General features: G+C 32.4%; 3 protein-coding genes across 3 annotated transcripts in view; 2 read left to right on the top strand and 1 right to left on the bottom strand.

Annotated features, from left to right (window-relative positions):
* The window catches only part of Lgr4 (Leucine-rich repeat-containing G protein-coupled receptor 4), a 154,548-nt gene that overhangs the window by 76,590 nt on the left and 54,836 nt on the right, over positions 1–23,122 (top strand). Inside the window, exons 7-11 of the mRNA XM_088049831.1 lie at positions 22,246–22,317; positions 22,365–22,436; positions 22,482–22,553; positions 22,732–22,803; positions 22,893–23,033. Coding sequence (XP_087905957.1) covers positions 22,246–22,317; positions 22,365–22,436; positions 22,482–22,553; positions 22,732–22,803; positions 22,893–23,033 — 429 coding nt within the window. The remainder of the gene's footprint in view (positions 1–22,245; positions 22,318–22,364; positions 22,437–22,481; positions 22,554–22,731; positions 22,804–22,892; positions 23,034–23,122) is intronic.
* Positions 6,478–7,976, bottom strand: LOC148180598 (trehalose transporter 1-like protein). The gene is made up of 2 exons (XM_088048936.1): positions 7,958–7,976; positions 6,478–7,910 (listed from the first exon to the last, which is right to left on the bottom strand). Exons 1-2 carry the CDS (start codon positions 7,974–7,976, stop codon positions 6,559–6,561), a joined length of 1,371 nt encoding a protein of 456 aa, XP_087905062.1. The 3' UTR covers positions 6,478–6,558.
* Positions 12,360–14,019, top strand: LOC148180597 (facilitated trehalose transporter Tret1-like). The gene is made up of 2 exons (XM_088048819.1): positions 12,360–12,636; positions 12,683–14,019. Exons 1-2 carry the CDS (start codon positions 12,579–12,581, stop codon positions 14,017–14,019), a joined length of 1,395 nt encoding a protein of 464 aa, XP_087904945.1. The 5' UTR covers positions 12,360–12,578.

Genomic DNA, 23,122 nt, shown 5'->3' with positions numbered 1-23,122 from the left:
ACGGAGGATTTACTACTTTAGAGCAAGAAACAGACATTTTAGAAAATTGTATTTTTTATGAGAATTTGAATTGAATTTTATTATCTAAATTTGCACTTTTAACACTCATTTGAAAATCAAATTTCTCCGCATAATTCCTCAAAGATAACACGTTAAAACTCGTTGCCAAACAGTTTTCGCTCTAACATGACCCACTACCTTACAGTAAGATTCAAATTCAAGTGGTTTCAATGTGATCATTCTCCACAGATGTCTATTTTTCTGGTTTTGTTGGTCTCTGGTGTGATTTTGTACGCAATAGTCGGACGTCGAAGCAGTTTGAAATCGATAATAAAAGATTGCGAAGAATCTGAAGAGTCCAGCTCAGGCGAATGAACTTGAAACGAAAAATAGAAACGAAACTCGTGACGCAATTTTACCTTTGTACTGTTAATATAATAAACCATTAAATATTTATTGTTTTTGGAACTGTTGAACTGTGTTACTTACTTTTAAGTAAATATTTAAGTTGTGTTGTGCGGTGTAAATCTATTGCTTCAACCAAACTAATATAAGAGATACTAAATTAGATTAAAGCACGAACGCTAATTTTGGTAAATCGATATCAAATTCTACTAAACAAATTAATTAAGTTAAGAATTATTGCACTAATCGTGGAAAAATTGTACAGAAATACGGGAAATCTCAGATCAGTTTGAACGGATTTCACTTTTTATAAAGAGCGGCAATTAATTTAGAAAAGTGCGCTGATTAATTAGGCCTAAATAATTTTGATTTTTTTCCGGGCGAAATCAAGTGGTCAAATTTTAGATTGATAGAATAAGAAGTTTACGAAAGGCGGTCAATAAACGAAAAATTGTTTGAGTGAGAAATTAAATTTTTCTATCCCTCGTAGTTTCTACAATTTTTTTTCCTGCCCTTTCAAATTTTGGCTAATTAGAAGCCATGGCAAAACTAGTAATGCCTCCAAATTTCAGGAATTTCCTATTAAAAACAACAAAGTTACTGAATTTAATATGAAAGAGTGCAAATTTTTGGTCTATTTTTTAGATACAAATTTCTAAAAGTCCTGTTTCTTGCTCTAAAATTTTCTAATCTGGCAAAATTAGAAGTTGTGTCAAAATAAGTAATGTCTCCAAATTTAAGCCACTTTGCATCAAAACCGGCAAAGTTACAGAACTTAACAGAAAAAGTCAAAATGGTCAACTCCTAAAATGAAAATTTTTAAAATTTCTGTTTTTTGCTCTAAAATTTTGAAATTTAGAACAACTAATTGGTGTGCCAAAAGTAATAATTCCTCAAATTTCCGTTGTTTTAGCATCAAAACTAACAAAGTTATAAAAACGTTTTTGGTTTTTTATTTTTATCTTTTACAAAAAAATTTTTTTTTTATGAAATTTGGTGAGAACTTACCTTTGTATATACCAAATACACAAGAATTTTTTTGGATTTGAAAAATTAATTTTTTCTCCTTATTTTTATTCAATACCGAAAAAGCACCCTAATTTTCAATCGAAAATTTACGCGTCAAAATATCAGCTTTTTTAAAAAAGTTGGTGGGCTTTTTATTCGTTGAAATCTCTACTTTCTGATAGTGTAATAAAAAATATACGTCACTATGGAAAATATTTTCAAAAAATTTAAAAAACAAAAAAAACTCGAATCGAAAAATTATTTTTCTATCATTATGTACAATTTTGAGCTATTTATTAATATTAACACTGTAGTTACTTATTTAGCGTATGATTCTATGTTACATTGATAAACAAAAAATTTTCAATCCATCAAACATTAAGATTGCAAAATAAAACATGGGAAAATTGTTGTTAAAAATATTCAAGAAGGATTTAAAGGGAATTTTATCTAAAAAATGAGGATGTTATAATTTTTTTTCAGTAAAAAAGCTGGTTTATTACAATTTTATTATATTTTTCTCATAAAAAAAAATCTCATACTATATAAATGTTCTTCGGAACATTTTTTAGTTCAATAATTTCTGTCTCTTTGATGGTATTCCTTCGTCGTTTTCCGATTCTAGCAATGAAATTTCGGGAGGTTTTTAATCTAGACTTATTTATTAATTGTGCCAAATTACAAAATTATCGATCAAAAGAAACACATTTCGAAATTTTTTAAATTGATGATGAAACTAGAAATTTTTGAAAAAATATGTTAATGCTTGTAACTCTAACAATTTTAATGCCAAAGCAATCAAATTTGGCAAAGTTACTAATTTGGACTTAGTTACTAACCAGACGAAACTTTAAAGTTATGCAGCAAAAGATACTGAATTTGAAATTTTTTTATAATTTTTTTGAATGGACCAAAAACTGTAAAAATTATTTATTAGGGGTTTTATCTCGGTCAGTTTTAACGCCAAACAATAAAATTTGAGGAAGTTACTAATTTAGACTTATTTATTAACTGTGCTAAATTGCAAAAATATAAACCAAGAAAGTCAAATTTTGGAATTTTTTATTTTGAAAAAGAACCAAAAACTTTTGGAAAAAATATATGGGTCTATTTTAATGACAAAACAATGAAATTTAGCAAGGCTATTATTTCAGATTTAATTACTAAATATGCCAAATTTCAAAATTATACAGCAAAAGGTACTAATTTTGGAAAATTTAATTTTTTGATTGAACCGAAATCTGAAAGAATTGTCTAATAAGGGCTGCATCTCTAACAATTTTAATGCCAAAGCAATTTATCAAAATTACTGCTTTGAACTTAATTACTAAGTCTGCTAAATTTCAAAATTCTACAGCAAAACGTACTAATTTTGGCAAATTTAATTTTTTTTTTATTAAACCGTTAACTGTTTAAATTATATATGTATTAAGGGCTGTATTTTTAACATACATGAAAATTGAGGAGATTACTAATTTAGACGTACAGTAATTAATATACAATTAACTGCGAAAAAAAATGCTATTACCGATCAAAAATGTCAAATTTTGGATTTTTTATTTTGGGAATCAACTATAAAGTCTTGAAAAAAATATGTTAAAACTGTAACTCTGTTAATATAAATGCCAGAGCAATCAAATTGTAGATGTTTTATCAAATATACACATTATTAACTTAGTTGTTTGTTAATTATAGTAGTATCTTTTGATTGAAAATTTTTTTGTTAATCAATTACAGTGTTAATATTAATAAATAGCTCAAAATTGTACATAATGATCGAAAAATAATTTTTCGATTCGAGTTTTTTTCGTTTTTTAAATTTTTTGAAAATATTTTCCATAGTGACGTATATTTTTTATTACACTATCAGAAAGTAGAGATTTCAACGAATAAAAAGCCCACCAACTTTTTTAAAAAAGCTGATATTTTGACGCGGGAATTTTCGATTGAAAATTAGGGTGCTTTTTCGGTATTAAATAAAAATAAGGAGAAAAAATTAATTTTTCAAATCCAAAAAATTCTTGTGTATTTGGTATATACAAAGGTAAGTTCTCATCAAATTTCATTAAAAAAAAATTTTTGTAAAAGATAAAAATAAAAAACCAAAAACGTGGTTTTTTGAGTTTTTCATGTGAATTTTGAGGTTATGAAAAAAAAGTGTAAATACAAAAGTTGTATATCTTTTTATTACCTACAACTTTTCCATTTAACTTTTTCCATAAGAGTTGTAGTTTTGCCGGAAATCGAGATAAACCGATTTTAACCCTTAAAAACCCACCCTCTCCCACTTCCCGATCTCGAATCGACCGTAATTTATTTTTCCTTTCATTTTTGTAATATTCTCAACATTTTCCAATAGGTTTCATTCTACTACGATTTTTTTGCACGTTTTACCTTTTTTGAAGGCTTCGACACTGGTCTATAAATCAATGAATAAAGAAAATATTTTCAACTTTCTAAAAATTTTGGTTTTCTTAAAAACTGTGTTAAAATGTATCCACTTCAGTCCAGAAACCAAAGAAGTTTATTTATTTTATTTGGATTTAGCGTGAAATTTTGCGTAAAATGAGTCCAAATAATGTAAGATTCCTTCACAAATAAGCGAAATATTGACCAAAAAAAAATCCTTTGGGGTGATATTTAAGGAACTTTTTGGGGTGAAATTTATGTATGAATCGAAGGAGTAGCTTGTGGTCTATCATTGGGCCAAATTTTAAATTAGTAAGTCAAATAGTTTACGAGAGGCGGTCAAAAAACGTAAAATTTTTGGTCGTTGAAATCGGAATTTTTATTTTCGAAAAAATCGACTAACGGATTTTGGATTTTTAAAAGCGGATTTAAAACAACAAGAACACGAAAGAAACGATACTAAAAACCGCATTTTTGTATCTAGCGTAGTTTCGGAGATATCGAGAATTGAAAATTTCGAAAATTAAAATCAACTATCCGAACTATAATCGGCCATACTTCAGTTATTTGTTGACGTACCAGATTTTTGAGTACGGATTTGGATTCAGCGTTAAATTCTGCGTAAAATGAGCCTAAACAACGTACAGTTGCTGTACAAATAAACTAGATATTGACAAAAATATGTTTTCAGTAGTACTGTTTGGGGTGATTTTATTGGATTCTTTTTTTTATTTTCTTGTAAACTCATTATAAATTTTGTTCTATTGCCTCAATGAAGTTAAAATTATGTACAAAAAAAACTTCACTTAACAACAGTAAATTCTCCAAATTTCATTACTGTAGTGCTAAAACTATAGAAACTATAGAAAACTTTAGGGTGGAATCGAAAATTTTCGAAATTCTTGACCGTCGCTCTAAATAAACACTTTTAAATTTTGCCACTTTGCCACAAAATTTTTATTGCTGTGGTGTTAAAACTACAGGAACTACAGGAAGTAATCGAAAAAATCTCTACTAAAGGCGAGTTATTTCTCAAAATTTTATTAATGTGAGAACTAAAAGAACTACAGGGTAAAGTCGAAAATTTTTAGCCATGCTCTTTCAATCCCATATAGCTGAAAATTTTGGACTATTAAAAAAAGTTAAAATTTTATTGATTTAGTGTTAAAACTACGGAAACTACAGGGTGTAATCAAATTTTTTCGAAATTTCTGGCTCTTGCTATAAATGAACGCTTTTGCCTCTTTGACTCTATGAAATTGTACTATGGCACTGTTATAAAACCAATCAAAGTCGGTAATTTTACAAATTTCATTGTTGTAATGTCACAACTACGAGAACTACAGGGCTTAATAAAAAAATTTCAAAATTTTTGATTCTTCCTATAAATGAATAGTAATAAATTTTGCCTTCTCGACCTGATGAAGCTAAAATTAAAAAAAAAGTGATAGTTTTGTAGATTTCGAGCTCTTTGCGAATTTAAGCCAGAAAACATCAAAAACCAGCGAGAAAACTTCGTTTTTCATCGAAATAAGCGGATTTCTCTATGAATTTTGATGATTTCGTGCAGATTTCTGCTGTTTTCTTGCAATTCAGCCGTTAAATCTTGATGAAAAGTGATGGTTTTGGAGATTTCGAGCTCTTCTTTGCGACTTCAAGCCAGAAAACATCGAAAATCAGCGAGAAATCATCATTTCAAATTTTATTAATTTCGTGTTAAAAGTGCGAGAACTACACGGTGCAATAAAAAATTTGCAAAATTCCTGTAAATAAACAACTAAACCTCTTCGGTTGGATAAACTTGAAATTTGTACCAACTAGCTCAGCCAGTAATTTCTCCAAATTTCAAGGATTTAGAGTAAAAATGGCAAGAACAGCAGAGTAACATCAATATTTTTTGAAATTTTTGACTTTGTCTAAGTATAAAGAAACACTTATTGATTTTGCCTTTTTGATTCTATGAATTTGTAAATTGGCACAGTTATAAAACAAGTCGACGACAGTTTCCCCGCTAAATTTCATTGTTGTAGTGTTTAAATTACCAGAACTACACGGCGAAATCAAGAAGTTTCGAAATTTCTGGTTTTCGCTATAATTGAACAATAATATATATTCCCTGGTTGGCTCGATAAAACTGAAATTTGGGACAAATAAAGCTTTACTCAAAGCTTGTAATTCTTCTAAATTTCATCAATTTAGTGTTGAAACTACTAGAGTTACTGTGTGAAATAATTTTTTTCGTAATTTTTGATTTTTTGGCGTTAATAAAAACAGTGAATAAAATACACTACCCAAAATAGGACTGGATTAGTCGTGATTAGTCATCAAAAGTAAATAAATGAAGTGCTTGATAATAATCACAGTTTTTATTAGCACTTATTAGAGATAGCAATCTTTTTTATCACAGAATACACAGACACATTATTTTCGTATCACAGGATCTTTGTATTATTATTATTACAGATGTCATCATCTTGATCAAAATCTACAAAAGCAATTACATTTTTTTAATGATTATTTGGCTGATTGGTATCGAACTTCATGGAACCGAAAAGAATTATTGTTATCTTCTATCGATTAATATTAATTTTCCAGATTGGGTTTAGATAATTTTGATGACAATAAATTTGAGGCTTTTCAAATTTAAAAATTTTATTTTGTTCATTTATTAATCTATGCTAAGATTCAATTCAGAAATTTTTTAAAAGTTCTTTTTGGCACTAATGTTACACGGATTTATTTCCCCTTTCCTTTTAATCGCTGCTGAATTTCCTCCAAAGTTTTCCCCTTCGTTTCCGGCACTATATAATACATAAAACCGACCCCAATCAACGTCAAAACTGCGAAACTCCCGAACGGCACCGACAATTCGAAACTATCATCAGTGGCTTGGTAGTACTTGGTAAATCCAAGAGTCATCAAAGCGTAAGCTGTGTTAACCAAACACGACATTTTGCTCTTAACACTGGCCGAAAACATCTCTCCGTTTAAGACAGTGACCACCACTCCAAGACCCACTGAATAAATGACGATTTGCACCATCAGAAGAGCCAGAGGTAGCCAACTGACTCCTGAGAGATCAATCTCAGTGTGGTCTTTCAAAACGAAGAAAATCGTCTCGATTGTTAAGTCCAATAAGCACCCGATGGAGGAGAAAAGAAGAAGAGGTTTGCGCCCCCACTTGTCCACTGTGAATGTTGAAACCACAGTCATGACGAGTTGGATGACGAGGATGACGGTGGCACCAACCTCAGGGTTGATGTCGTCGGTGACTTCTTTGAGGAGGATTTGGATGTAGAAGTTGAAGACGGCGTTACCAGTGGCGAGTTGGAAGAAGCGCGCGCCGACCATGACGAAGAGGCCCATTCTATTGGAGTCAATGGCGAAGATGTCTTTGAAGGTGCTCGTTTCAGACATCTGTCTCGCGACGTCGTTTTTGAGCTTCTCCACCTCGCCATCGACGTTCTTCTTGTGGAGGAGGAATTTCAACACTCGTCTTGTTTCCTCTTCGCGGTTGTTCATGAGGAGGTAGTACGGACTCTCCGGCATCCTCCAGAACGACACCAAGAACACCACCGGGAAAACCAAGCAACTCCACGCGGTGATTTTCACGCTCAAGTACGACCCGATGATGTTGATGTACAACACCCCCAAGTAGAGAAAAATTGAGACCACAGTGCACAAAGAACCTCGGATTCTGGGCTCGGTGATCTCGCCCACGTACAGCATGGCGACGGTCAGCGCCATTCCTTCGCCCATTCCTCCAAGAAACCGCCCCAAATACAACAACTCCTTGACTTGGTACGAAAGAACGAAGCTAATAAACGAACCAGCTTGAGGAATCGCGATGGACAAAATCGACTTTCTTCTTCCAATTCGGTCCAGAAGGAGGTAGCAGAGGAAACCGCCGCAAATATTCCCCACATTTCCAGTGATGGTGACATAAGAGCCTTCGTCTTTAGAGACCTCGAAGGGAAAATCATCACTGAAGAGTTTAGGAAGTGATGGTGCTGGCCATCCTGTGTGGAGACCGGTGGTGAACACGCACAGATTTGCTGAAGAAAGTGTTAAATTCGCGAAGATTGCACCTGGAACTCACCTGTGATGACCACGAGGACCTGAGGCCAGATTTTACTTTCCTCCTGTGGCGGCATTGGAGCGTTTAAAACTACAAACTTTTAACATTGAAACGTTTGTTCAAGGTTTTCTTATCAGAGATCTATCAATGGTGATAAAATCTTGATTTTGTCTTTTGATTGATTTTATTATCTAAAATTAGACTGTTCAAAGGTGATAACAAAATGAAAATCATAACACGAGTACATGGCCCACTTTGATCGTGCGATAACAGCAAAAAACTCAAGTTTGCACTAAAATTTCCAATCATGTTTTTGATTGAAGAAACTGTCTTTTGTTTCTGTCAAGTAATTTGACGTTGTAAAACGGAGAATTTTTCAAACACGCTATGAAATTCTTAAAGCAACTGAGAATGAGGATTAATAATTTCTAAAATAAAAACCAACTATTCGACACTTTCAATCCGCCATAACTCAGTTATTTGTTGTCGGACGTGGATTTTGGAATCTGCGTAAAATTCTGCGCAAAATGAGTCTTTATACCTTACATCTGCTCCGAAAATAAGGAAGATATTGAGCTATTTGATAAAGTGCGCTCAAAAAAACAAAAATTTATCAATCGCAAGTTTAAATTATCCTAATTCAGTTATTTATTGACGTACGTAAAAAACTCGCACATTTTTGGATTCAGCGTGAAATTTTGCGTAAAATGAATTCATATAATTTAAATTTTCTTAAAAAAATAAGCGAGATATTGAGCGAATTAGTAGAAAAGGTTAGTGTGCTAAAAAACAAAAATGTTCAATCGCAAGTTTAAATTCTTCTAATTCCGTGATTTATTGACATACGTGAAAAGTACGCACAGTTTTAGGTTCAGCGTGAAATTCTGCGTAAAATGAGTTTATACAATTTAAATTTTCTCAAAAAATAAGCGAGATATTGAGCGAATTAGTAGATAAAGTTAGTACGCTAAAAAACAAAAATGTTCAATCGCTAGTTTAAATTCTTCTAATTCGGTTATTTATTGACATACGTGAAAAGTACGCACAGTTTTAGGTTCAGCGTGAAATTCTGCGTAAATTGAGTTTTTCTATTTAAAATTTGCTCCAAAAATAAGCGAGCGAATTGAGCGAATTAGTTGATAAAGTGCGCTAGAAAAAATTATCCAGCGCAAGTTTAAATTCTTCTAATTTAGTTATTTATTGACGTACGTGAAAACTTTGCACATTTTTGGATTCAGCGTAAAAGTCTGCGTAAAATGAGCTCATATAATTAAAATTTTTCAAAAAAAAAGTGAGATTATGAGCGAATTAGTAGATAAAGATAGTACGCTAAAAAACAAAAATGTTCAATCGTAAGTTTAAATTCTTCTAATTCGGTTATTTATTGACATACGTAAAAATTACGCACAGTTTTTGGTTCAGCGTGAAATTCTGCGTAAAATGAGTCTTTCTATTTAAAATTTGCTCCAAAAATAAGCGAGCGAATTGAGCGAATTAGTTGATAAAGTGCGCTAGAAAAAATTATCCAGCGCAAGTTTAAATTCTTCTAATTTAGTTATTTATTGACGTACGTGAAAACTTTGCACATTTTTGGATTCAGCGTAAAAGTCTGCGTAAAATGAGCTCATATAATTAAAATTTTCCAAAAAAAAAAGTGAGATTATGAGCGAATTAGTAGATAAAGATAGTACGCTAAAAAACAAAAATGTTCAATTGCAAGTTTAAATTCTTCTAATTCGGTTATTTATTGACATACGTGAAAATTACGCACAGGTTTAGGTTCAGCGTGAAATTCTGCGTAAAATGAGTCTTTCTATTTAAAATTTGCTCCAAAAATAAGCGAACGAATTGAGCGAATTAGTTGATAAAGTGCGCTAGAAAAAATTATCCAGCGCAAGTTTAAATTCTTCTAATTTAGTTATTTATTGACGTACGTGAAAACTTTGCACATTTTTGGATTCAGCGTAAAAGTCTGCGTAAAATGAGCTCATATAATTAAAATTTTCTAAAAAAAAAGCGAGATTATGAGCGAATTAGTAGATAAAGATAGTACGCTAAAAACAAAAATGTTCAATTGCAAGTTTAAATTCTTCTAATTCGGTTATTTATTGACATACGTGAAAATTACGCACAGTTTTAGGTTCAGCGTGAAATTCTGCGTAAAATGAGTCTTTCTATTTAAAATTTGCTCCAAAAATAAGCGAACGAATTGAGCGAATTAGTTGATAAAGTGCGCTAGAAAAAATTATCCAGCGCAAGTTTAAATTCTTCTAATTTAGTTATTTATTGACGTACGTGAAAACTTTGCACATTTTTGGATTCAGCGTAAAAGTCTGCGTAAAATGAGCTCATATAATTAAAATTTTCTAAAAAAAAAGCGAGATTATGAGCGAATTAGTAGATAAAGATAGTACGCTAAAAACAAAAATGTTCAATTGCAAGTTTAAATTCTTCTAATTCGGTTATTTATTGACATACGTGAAAATTACGCACAGTTTTAGGTTCAGCGTGAAATTCTGCGTAAAATGAGTCTTTCTATTTAAAATTTGCTCCAAAAATAAGCGAACGAATTGAGCGAATTAGTTGATAAAGTGCGCTAGAAAAAATTATCCAGCGCAAGTTTAAATTCTTCTAATTTAGTTATTTATTGACGTACGTAAAAACTTTGCACATTTTTGGATTCAGCGTGAAATTCTGAGCTCAAATAATCTAAAATTACTTCAGAAATAAATCGAAGTATATTTAAATAAAAAAATGTTGGTCCTCTGGCGACAACTCGGAATTTTAATTCGTCATGACTTCATTATTTATTGACGTACAAAAACTTTAAGAACGGATTTGGATTCAGCGTAAAATTCTGCCTAAAATGAGCGTTAATAATATAAGAATGCTTTAGAAATAAACTAAGTATTAATCGAAATAGGTTTTTAAAACGTTTTTTAGATGATTTTCAAAGAACTTTTTAAGAGCCAGAACGACATTTAATACCTTTGAGTTTTATATCAATTGAAAACGCGGCTTTAGATCAATCAACTCGCAAAATTTCAGCTTGATGCGGCAAGTAGTGCGCGAGAAGTGGTCCAAAAACAAAAAATTCATTTTTTTACCGTTTAAGTCAAATTTTTTTTTCAAAAAAAAGTCAAATTTTGGATATCTAAGAGCGGATTCTAAGCAACAAAAGCGCTAGAAAAACGATGACAAAAATCGCATCTTTCTATCTATCGTAGTTTGAAATATTGAGGATGGAAATATTCAAAAATAAAAACCAACAATACGAACCTTTAATCGGCCATAACTCAGTTATTTGTTGTCGTACGTGGACTTTGAGCACAGATTTAAAATTTACGTACAATTCTGCGTCAAATAGGTCCTTTTTAACTTAAAATTGCTCAAAAAATAAGTGAGATATTGAGCAAATTAGTTGATAGTGCCCTCAAAAAAGCAATGATTAATCAATCCCAAATTTAAATTCTTTTAATTCAGTTATTTATTGACGTCCGGGAAAAATTTTGCATAGTTTTGGATTCAGCGTGAAATTCTGCGGGAAATGAGCACTAATTGTTTAAGATTTTTCCGTAAATAAGCGAGATCTTGACCGAATTAGATTTGGATACATAATTTTTTCAAAAATCATACTTTCTAAATTGCAAAAAATATAAAATTTTTGGATTTCAGATATGTAAGACTAATTTCTTAAATAAAAGAAGCACGAAAAAAAATGGCTAAGACCCCATTTTACTGTCTGTCATAGTTTCGGAAAAACTGAGCATTGAAAATTTCGAAATTAAAAACCAATTCTCCAAACCTTCAATCCTCCATATTCAGTAATTTGTTGTCGTACACTAAATTTGAGCACGGACTTGGAATCTGCTTGAAATTCTGCGTAAAATGAGTCTTTATAACTTTCATTTGCTCCAAAAATAAGGAAGATATTAAGCTAAGTATTTGATAAAGTGCGCTCAAAAAAAAAAAAGTATCAATCGCAAGTTTAAATTCTTCTAATTCAGTTATTTATTGACGTACGTGAAAAATTTGCACAGTTTTGTAATCAGTATGAAATTCTGCGTAAAATGAGTTCTTGTAACTTAAATTTGCTCCCAAAATAAGTAAGAAATTAAGTGAAGTAATTGATAAAGTGCGCTTAAACAACAGAAAACAAAAATATAAGAGAATCTAAAGAAACTAAAGAAAATTCAAGAACTAAACGGTCAAATGGAATTAAAGGAACTAAAGGAACAAAAAAAACAAACAAAGAAACAAGAAAAACTAAAAAACTAGATTTTGAACAAATTGAAAAAACTAAAGAAACTAAAAGAATTAAAGAAACTAAAGAAATAAAAGACACTAAAGGAACTACAGGATTTCAAGGATCTAAAAGAACTAAAAAAATTGGAGAAACTAAAGGAACTAGAAGAACTAAAAAACTCATATAAGAACTAAAGGATCTAAAGAAAAAAATGTAAAATAACAAATGAATCTAAAGAAAATGAGAATAATCAGCTAAACCACACTTTTACGGACTGCTAAAAATAGCTCATAATACGTCAATTTCCTCACGAATTTACCAAATCTACGTGTACACACGAAAACAAAGGTTTTGGATTCCTTCGCTCAGATAACATCTATAAAACAAATCGTGACTTTCAAATCTCGCCATTCTTCCAACAAAGAATGCGCGATGACAACCAAAAACTTCGAAGGCCAGCAATGGCCCCAGTTTCTGGCAGCAATTTCAGGTAAATTTCCTAAATTTTCCACCGCGAACCTCACTGGTAATTTCAGCAACAATTGTCGTCTTCACGACTGGATTCCACACCGGATGGCCTGCACCCTCTCTTCCCAAACTTCTTTCAGATGAGTACCCTTTCGACGTGTCTAACGCCGAGGGGTCGTACATCACCATAACCGGACACTTGGGGAACATCTTCGGGGGGTTCTTCGGGACGACCTTCCTCCTGGACACCATCGGGAGGAAGAAGTCCATGATGGCCATCACCGTACCTCAAGTGGTGTCTTTTCTCCTCATCGTCTTGTCGTACCAAGTCATGCAGCTGTTGTACGTGGCGCGCTTCATCGGCGGGTTCGCCGAAGGAATGACCTTCACCATAGTCCCGATCTACGTGGCGGAAATCGCCGTTCCGCGCATCCGAGGCACCTTGGGGACGCTCATCTCCGTGACCTGCATGATGGGGATGGTGTACGTCAACCTCCTGGGGTCCTACTGGAGCATCAAAGCCACCGCGTTGACGTTCTTCGTGTTTCCGCTGGTTTTCCTCGTGGTGTTCTGGAGGATGCCGGAAAGCCCCTACTACCTCCTCATGAAGAACCGCCCGGACGCCGCCGAAGCCGCGTTGAAGTTCCTCCGCCGCCGCTCCAACGTCAGCGACGAACTCTCCACCCTCACCAAAGACGTCAACCGCCAGATGTCCGAGTCGGGGACGTTCAAAGACATCTTCGCCATCGACTCCAACCGCCGCGCGTTCGTCCTGATGATCTGCGTGCGCGTCGTCCAGCAGATGACCGGAATGTCCGCCTTCGGTCTCTACGTCCAGGTGCTGTTAGCCGACGCCACCGACTCCATCCCGGCGCACGTCGGCTCGACGATCCTCTTCGTCATCCAGCTCTTCATGGTGGTGGGTTCCACCTTCTTCGTGGACAAGTACGGGCGCAAACCGCTCCTCCTCTTCTCCACGGGCAGCTGCGGGGTCAACTTGCTCCTGCAGGCGCTGTACTTCTTCCTGAAGGAACACACGGGCGTCGACGTGAGCGTCTTCGACTGGTTTCCTCTGGTGATGATGATCCTCTTCGTCGTGCTGTTTTCTGTGGGGTTGGGCGTCATCTGCAACATTCTCACGAGCGAGATCTTCTCCGCGAGTGTTAAGGGGAAGAGTGTGTGTTTGGTGAACGTCGCCTTCGCCGGAGGGATGATGGCGTCGACGAAGTTTTACCAGGCCACGGCGGATAGTTTTGGATTAACGGTTCCTTACAGCAGTTTTGGATTTTTGACTTTGGTGGGATTCGTGTATTTGTATCTGTGCGTGCCGGAGACCAAAGGGAAGAGCTTGGAGGAGATCCAGCAGCAGTTGAAGCGGGGGAAAGACGTGACAGGGAAATCCTAAAACTGTGAAACTTATTTAAGACAAAGAAATGAAACAAAACTTATTTTTTGTTGTAGAACTTTAATCGGCTATAACTCAGTTGCTTGTTGACAGACGAAAAAAATTGGACCAGTTTTGGATTTAACGGGAAATTCTGCGTAAAATGAGTACAATATAATTTAAAATTGCTACAAAAACGATTTTGATTGAAGTATATTTACTAGATTTACAAACAAAAATTTTGGCCCTCTGACGACAACTCGGAATTTTAATTGGTCATAACTTAATTCTCTATTGATGTACGGGAAATTCGAGCACGGATTTGGAATCTGCGTAAAATTCTGCGCTAAATGAGTGCTTATAAATTAAATATGCTCCACAAATAAACGAGGTATCGATCGAAGTAAATTTACCATAATTGTAGTCGCGCATTTTTTTTTCAAAAAAAATTTTGATTTTCAGAAAATGTAAGAACGGTTTTTTAGGAAAGAAAATGTGAGAAAAACGAAGGCAAAAATCGTATCTCTCTGTGTGTCGTAGTTGCCAAGATATAGAGCAACAATATTTCTGGACCTTTAAAATTTTGACCCTCTGGCGACAACTCAAAAATTTAATTGGTTATAACTCAGTTCGGTATTGATGTACGGGAATTTCAAGCACAAATTTAGATTCAGCAAAAAAATCTGCGTAAAATGAGTCCGAATAATGTAAGATTGCTTTACAAATAAATTAGATATTGACAGAAATATGTTTATAAGAAAACTTTTTTGGATGATTTTCAAAGAAATTTTGAAAAACAAAAACAACATTTCATATTTTTTAGTTATGTATCAATCGAAAGAGCTGCTTAAGATTAATCAGCTGGCCAAATTTCAGATCAATATTGCAAGTAGTTTACGAGGGGTGGTCAAAAAACGACAGATTCAACTGTTTTCATCGTTTGAGTCAAAACAATTTTTTTCGGAAAAATTAACCAACAAATTTTTCATATTTAATAGCAGATTATAAACAACTAAAACACTAGCAAAACGACGGAAAAATCGCACTTTTCTATCTATCGTAGTTTCGGAGATATTGAGCATTCAAAAATTTCAAAAATAAAAACCACTCTCCCAACACTTAATTGGCCATAGCTCAGTAATTTGTTGTCGTACGCTAATTTTGAGCAGGGATTTGAAATCTGCTTGAAATTCTGCGTAAAATGAGTCTTTAAAACATACATTAGCTTTAAAAATAAGCGAGATATTGAGTGAAATAGTTGATAAAGTGTGCTAAAAAAAACACAAAAATTCATCAATCGCAATTTTAAGATCTTCTAATTGAGTTATTTAATGAGGGACTTGAAAATTTTTGGATTCATCGTGAAATTCTGCGTAAAATGAGCATAATAGTTTAAGATTTTTAATTCAGGATAGGTAATACCAATTTCCCCATTAAAAAATCGCTAAAAAACCGATAGAGAAAACCGTATTCTGCAATATGTCGTAGATTCTGAGGTATTGAACATTGATTATTTTGAAAATAAAAACCAACTATCCAAACTTTCAATCAACCACAACTCCGTTATTTGTTGTGATACGTAGATTTTGCGAGCGGATTTGAAATCTGCGTGAAATTCTGCGTAAAATGAGTTTTTATAATTTAACTTTGCTCCAAAATTAATCGAGATATTGAGCGAAGTAGTTGATAAAGTGCGCTAAAAAAAACAAAAATTTATCAATCGCAAGTTTAAAATCTTCTAATTCAGTTATTTATTGCCGTACCTAAAAATTTGGCTCATTTTTGGATTCAGGGTAAAATTCTGCGTAAAATCAGCACCAATAGTTTAAGATTTCTCCGTCAATAAGTCAGATTTCGATCGAATTAGATTTGGATAAATATTTTTTTCGAAAGTTGCATCTTGAAAGGAAAAACCAATTATTCGAACAGTTATCCCATAACTCAGTAAATTGTTGTCTTACATGGATTTTGAGGACGGATTTGAGATCTGCGTGAAATTCTGCGTAAAATGAGTCATTATAGCTTGAATTTGCTCCAAAAACAAGCGAGATATTGGGCGAAGTAGTTGATAAAGTGAGTTCGAAAAATAATTGAAAATCTGAAATAAAAAAGTTTCATAATAAAGAAACTAAAGAAAGAAACCAAAGAAACTAAAGAAACTAAAGGAACTAAAGAAACTAAAGAAACTAGAGAAACTAGAGAAACTAGAGAAACTAAAGAAACTAGAGAAACTAGAGAAACTAAAGAAACTAAAGAAACTGGACAAACTAGAGAAACTAAAGAAACTAGAGAAACTAGAAAAACTAGAGAAACTAGAGAAACTAGAGAAACTAAAGAAACTAGAGAAACTAGAGAAACTAGAAAAACTAGAGAAACTAAAGAAACTAGAGAAACTAGAGAAACTAAAGGAACTAAAGGAACTAAAGAAACTAGAGAAACTAGAGAAACTAGAGAAACTAGAGAAACTAGAGAAACTAGAGAAACTAAAGGAACTAAAGAAACTAGAGAAACTAGAGAAACTAGAGAAACTAGAGAAACTAAAGAAACTAAAGGAACTAGAGAAACTAGAGAAACTAAAGAAACTAGAGAAACTAGAGAAACTAGAGAAACTAAAGCAACTAAAGGAACTAAAGAAACTAAAGAAACTAAAGAAACTAGAGAAACTAGAAAAACTAGAGAAACTAAAGAAACTAGAGAAACTAGAGAAACTAAAGAAACTAAAGGAACTAAAGAAACTAGAGAAACTAGAGAAACTAGAGAAACTAGAGAAACTAGAGAAACTAAAGGAACTAGAGAAACTAGAGAAACTAGAGAAACTAAAGAAACTAGAGAAACTAGAGAAACTAAAGAAACTAAAGGAACTAGAGAAACTAGAGAAACTAAAGAAACTAGAGAAACTAGAGAAACTAGAGAAACTAGAGAAACTAGAGAAACTAAAGGAACTAAAGAAACTAGAGAAACTAGAGAAACTAGAGAAACTAGAGAAACTAGAGAAACTAGAGAAACTAAAGAAACTAAAGAAACTAAAGAAACTAGAGAAACTAAAGAAACTAAAGGAACTAAAGAAACTAAAGAAACTAGAGAAACTAGAGAAACTAGAGAAACTAATGGAACTAAAGAAACTAAAGAAACTAAAGGAACTAAAGAAACTAAAGAAACTAAAGAAACTAAAGAAACCAAAAAGCCAAAGAAACTAAAAAAAAACAAAGAAACCAAAGAAACCAAAGAAACTAAAAAATACAAAGAAACTAAAGAAACTAAAAAAACTAGAAAAACTGAAGAAACTAGAAAAACTAAGAGAACTAAAGGGGCTAAAGAAACAAATCGGAAATTATTACTAATGAGGCATTTTTCGTGGTGTTTTTTTGGACTTTGGACTTGGCGCCTCCACCATTTTTACGACTCTTCTTGATTTGCAAGCGGTCCTTGATCGGTAAATAAAAAATTACACGTCTCTCTAGCTTATTATGAAAATTCCTGAAGATTTTTCGAGTGCTTTAATTTTGTATAAATGGATTTCAAACCACTCATTTTTTAATTAGCCGTCTAATTGGGGATATCAGTGTATAAACTCCGGAATTTTTATTAAAAAAGCTTTGAAATTTAACAGCGCGCTAATTAATTATATTATTATTCATCTTTTCAACAGTTTTCCAAACATTCGCTCCAAAAAAAAATAATTCAAAGTTCAATTCCATTTTCTGTGATTTCCATTTAAAAATAGAGAGAATAGCGCAATAAAATCTGTAACCTCCACTATTTCAAAGTAACAATCTCATGTAAGTTAAATGAACTGGCAATGGACTCCACTATTGCCTCGTGACGATAAACAAAAGCTCCGACTATTTTTAAAACTAAAAGTGGGAGAGCATAAAAATGGATTTCAGTGGTCGGAATAATGCGAATAAAGATTCAAGCGCGTTTTATTTTTAGTTGGAACAAGCAATGCGAAACCTAATTGGGAATGAATTTTACACAAGTGACAGTTCAACTTACTGTTTTTCTTTTGACACGATGGATTGACGTTTCAGCAGGGCTGCCAACTGCGAAACGATGAGGACGCTAGGTTGGGGCTATTTGTGTATTTTAAAATGGAATCGATGAAGCAGCGGTTGTCAAACTGCGGGGCGGCGATACATTTTTATTATTTGAAATAAGAGAAACAAATGATGGAAATAGCATTTTACTGGTATTCCAGAAAAAATGTTTTTTTACAGGGTTGATCAAAAATTTTCCAAATTTCAGGCTTTCGCTATTAATAAACTGTAATAACTTTTAATTTCTACAGAAACTACAGAAACTACAGGATTTAATAAAAAAATTTTGAAATTCGTGGCTCTCGGTATAAAGGAACGTTAATAACTTTTGCGTCTTTAGATCTATGGAGTTGTAGTTTAACACAATAAAAAAACAAATTAAAGCCAATAATTTGTACAAATTTCATTACTGTAGTGTTAAAAGTACAGAATATACAGGGTGAAGTTTTTTTTTTTTTAATTTCTAGCTCTTGTTTTAGATAAAAACTAATAACTTTTGTTTCTTTGGCTCTATAAAATTGCAATTTGGCTCAGTTTTAAAACGACTTCAAATTAATAATCATTTCAAATTTCATTGCTATATTTTAAAAAATACAAAAATTACAACGTCCGATAAAAAAAATTTCAAAATTTTTGGCCCTCGTAATAAATAAACGCTAATAATTTTTAATTCTTCGGATTTGTAGAACTGTAATTTGATACAGTTTACAAACAACTTAAAGCCAGCACTTTCTCTAAATTGCATCGTTGTAGTGTTTAAATTACAAGATTTACAAGATGAAATCAAAAATTTCCGAAATTGTTGGCTCTCGCTGTAAATGAACACTAATAACTTTTGATTCTTCGGCCCTATAAAGTTGTAATTTAGCACAGTGTAAAAACAATTTAAAGCTAGTAATCTCTCCAAATTTCATTGCTGTAGAGTAAAAAGTACAGAAATTACCGGGTGCAAACAAAAATTTTCGAAATTTCTGCTACTCGCTCTAAATGAACTCTAATAACTTTTGCATATTTGACTCTATGGAGTAAAAATTTGAGACATTTAAAACTTTAGTTAAAACCAGTAATTCCTCCAAATTGCATTAAGAAAGTGTTAAAATTACAGAAACTACAGGGTGTAATCTAAAATTTTTGACATTTCTGGCCTTAGTTGTAAGTAAACGCTAATAACATTTGATTCTTTGGTTTTATGGCCCTGGAATTTAGCACAGTTTAAAAACAACTTAAAGCCAATAATTGTTCCAAATTTTATTGCTGTAGTCTTTAAATTACAGGAATTACAGGGTGAATCGAAAATTTTTGACTTTTGCTATAAATAAACACTAATAACTTTTGCATTTTTGGCTCTATGAAATTGTAATTTGGTACAATTAAAACCTAAATTAAAACCAGTGATTATTAAAAATTTCATTCATGAAATGTGAAAACTACAGAATCTACAGGGGTTAATAAAAAATTTTCAAAATTTTTTGGCCATCGCTTTAAATAAACGGTAATAAATTTTGCCTCTTTAACTCCAGGAAGCTGAAATTTGTTACAATTAAAGCTCAACTTAAAACCTGTAATTTTTTTAAATTTCATTAATTTAGTGTTAAAACTACAGGAACTACAAGGTGAAAACCAAAAATTTGACTTTTTTGACCCTTGTTATAAATAAACACTAAGAATTCTTGATTCTTTGACTCTATAAAGTTGTGATTTGTCACAATGTAAAAACAACTGAAAGTCTCCAAATTTCATTAAAATCGTATTAAAACTACAAGCCGATGTATTTTTTTTTTTTAAATTTTTTTGCTCTCGTTATAAATAATTGCTAATAACTTTTGATTCTTTGACTGTTTGGAGTTGTAATTTGGCTCTTTTAAAAACCAACTTAAATTGAACTAATTATCCAAATTTTATTAATTTAATGATAAAAATACAGGAATTACAGGGTAAAATAGAAAATTTTTGAAATTTGTGACTTTTGTTTTAAATAAATACTAATAACTTTTGTTAATTTAGTTTTATAGAATTGTTATTTAGAACAATTAAAGCTTAAGTCAAAAGTAGTACTTCCTCCAACTTTCATTAAAAAAGTTTTCAAACTACAGAAACTACAGGGTGTAGTCAATTTTTTTTTTAATTTCTGGCCCTGGTTATAAATAAAAACTAGATAACTTTTTATTCTTTGGTTTTTAGAGTTGTAATTTGCCATAGTTAAAAACCTGCTTAAATCTAGTAACCTCTCCAAATTTTATGCCTGTAGTGTTAATACTGCAGATATTACAGGGTGCATACAAAAATTTTCGAATTTTTTTTACCCTTGTTGTACATAAACATTAATAACTTTTGATTTGTTGACTCAATGAAGTTGTAATTTGGTGCAGTGTAAAAATAACTAAAAGCCAGTAATCTCTTCAAATTTCGTTGTTGTAGTGTAAAAACTACAGAAGTTACAGAGTGCGATCAAAAATTTTTGAAATTTTTGGCTCTCTATATTAATAAACGTCAATAACTTTTGCTTTATCACTTCTATGAATTCGTTATTTGGGAAAATTGAACCTTAAGTCTAAACCAATAATCTCTCCAAATATCATTTATGTAGTGTTAAAACTACAGAAACTACAGGGTGTAGTCAAATTTTTTTAAATTTCTGGCCCTGGTTATATACAAAAACTAATAACTTTTTATTCTTTGGTTCTATAGAGTTGTAATTTGCCACAGTTAAAAACCTGCTTAAATCTAGTAACCTCTCCAAATTTCATGGCTGTAGTGTCAATACTGCAGATATTACAGGGTGCATACAAAAATTTTCGAATTTTTTTTACCCTTGTTGTACATAAACATTAATAACTTTTGATTTGTTGACTCAATGAAGTTGTAATTTGGTGCAGTGTAAAAATAACTAAAAGCCAGTAATCTCTTCAAATTTCGTTGTTGTAGTGTAAAAACTACAGAAGTTACAGAGTGCGATCAAAAATTTTTGAAATTTTTGGCTCTCTATATTAATAAACGTCAATAACTTTTGCTTTATCACTTCTATGAATTCGTTATTTGGGAAAATTGAACCTTAAGTCTAAACCAATAATCTCTCCAAATATCATTTATGTAGTGTTAAAACTACAGAAACTACAGGGTGTAGTCAAATTTTTTTAAATTTCTGGCCCTGGTTATATACAAAAACTAATAACTTTTTATTCTTTGGTTCTATAGAGTTGTAATTTGCCACAGTTAAAAACCTGCTTAAATCTAGTAACCTCTCCAAATTTCATGGCTGTAGTGTTAATACTGCAGATATTACAGGGTGCATACAAAAATTTTCGAATTTTTTTTACCCTTGTTGTACATAAACATTAATAACTTTTGATTTGTTGACTCAATGAAGTTGTAATTTGGTGCAGTGTAAAAATAACTAAAAGCCAGTAATCTCTTCAAATTTCGTTGTTGTAGTGTAAAAACTACAGAAGTTACAGAGTGCGATCAAAAATTTTTGAAATTTTTGGCTCTCTATATTAATAAACGTCAATAACTTTTGCTTTATCACTTCTATGAATTCGTTATTTGGGAAAATTGAACCTTAAGTCTAAACCAATATTCTCTCCAAATATCATTAATGTAGTGTTAAAACTACAGAAACTACAGGGTGTAGTCAAATTTTTTTAAATTTCTGGCCCTGGTTATATACAAAAACTAATAACTTTTTATTCTTTGGTTCTATAGAGTTGTAATTTGCCACAGTTAAAAACCTGCTTAAATCTAGTAACCTCTCCAAATTTCATGGCTGTAGTGTTAATACTGCAGATATTACAGGGTGCATACAAAAATTTTCGAAATTTTTTACTCTTGTTATACATAATGATTAATAACTTTTGATTCGTTAACTCAATAAAGATATAATTAAGCAGAGTGTAAAAACAACTGAAAGTCAATAATATCTTTAAATTTCATTGCTGTAGCGTGACAACTATAGAAGTTACAGAGTGCGATCAAAAATTTTCGAAATTTTTGACCATGTATATAAATAAACGTCAATAACTTTTGCTTTTTTAGCTCTATGGATTTGTAATTTCGGGCAATTAAACCTTAAGTCCAATCCAATAATCTCTCCAAATTTCATGTACGTAGTGTTGAAACTACAAGAACTACAGGGTGTTTTTGTATATACCTAAACATTGTTGCCACGTGTGGCGTAATTTCTCGATTTTTAACGAAATTTCCTCCTTTCTAGAAACTTCGCTCACTGCAACATCCACGACCTGGAAAAGCACACATTTCACCACCTAAACCGCGTGAAAAAACTGTAAGTAGCAAGTCAGCTCGCTCCTCAAACCAAAATCAAAATTTCAGAATGTTGGACAATAACGACTTGAAGATTTTCCCATCAGAGCTCTTCATCAAAAACAACGACTTAACAAACTTGTAAGTATTCCTTCAGCACTCCAGAAACACGGCAGTTTTTTCCAGGTCCGTAACGCACAATCACATATCCCGGATTCATCCCGACGCTTTTAGGGAATTGCTCAAGTTGCAGGAACTGTGAGTATCCATTGAGAGTTTTTAATTAGAAATTTCGATTTGCTGTTATTCTAAGCACGTAATCGATTTTTATCCGCTGAAGAATCTGGAGCACTTTTCGCTATTATTATTGGGGGCTAAATTGGATTTCGGACAAAGTTTGGATGTGTGCACTCGTATTAATATTAAAATTTTGCAGGGATTTGAAAGGGAATCAAATCAGGGAGATTGGGCGAGAGGTTCTGGCGCCGCTGGGAAACTTGAGGGTTTTGTGAGTAAAAAATGCTGATCTAAATCCTTAATTAAAGTTTGTAAAGACGCGCGATGGATCGTGTACATCATCACCTTCTTCTTTTGCAGACATTTGCTGAATAACCAAATCCGATACGTGAGTGACGGCACCTTTCCGCCCTTGTCGCTTCTTAAGCTGTCATTGATGGAGAACAAAATCGATTCGCTGGCGCGGGGGGCCTTCGCTATGATGCCAACTTTGGAGCATTTGTAAGTCGTACCAACATGATAAAAACGGGATGATTAATTGCCCTAGATTCGATACAATAGCGCTCGAAAATTACTCGAAAAATATTGTT

This window comes from Gnatocerus cornutus, chromosome 1, assembly GCF_029298725.1.
Source record: "Gnatocerus cornutus isolate USDA-ARS CGAHR chromosome 1, icGnaCorn1.1, whole genome shotgun sequence".
Classification (NCBI taxonomy): domain Eukaryota; kingdom Metazoa; phylum Arthropoda; class Insecta; order Coleoptera; family Tenebrionidae; genus Gnatocerus; species Gnatocerus cornutus.
This window is presented reverse-complemented; position numbering and strand designations above follow the sequence as displayed.

What these genes read in the sequence shown, in the direction of transcription:
- LOC148180597 (XM_088048819.1), top strand. Translation starts at nt 12,579, where the DNA reads ATGACAACCAAAAACTTCGAAGGCCAGCAATGGCCCCAGTTTCTGGCA. An exon ending in GTTTCTGGCAGCAATTTCAG is followed by an intron (nt 12,637 to 12,682) that starts GTAAATTTCCTA and finishes TGGTAATTTCAG; the next exon opens with CAACAATTGTCGTCTTCACG.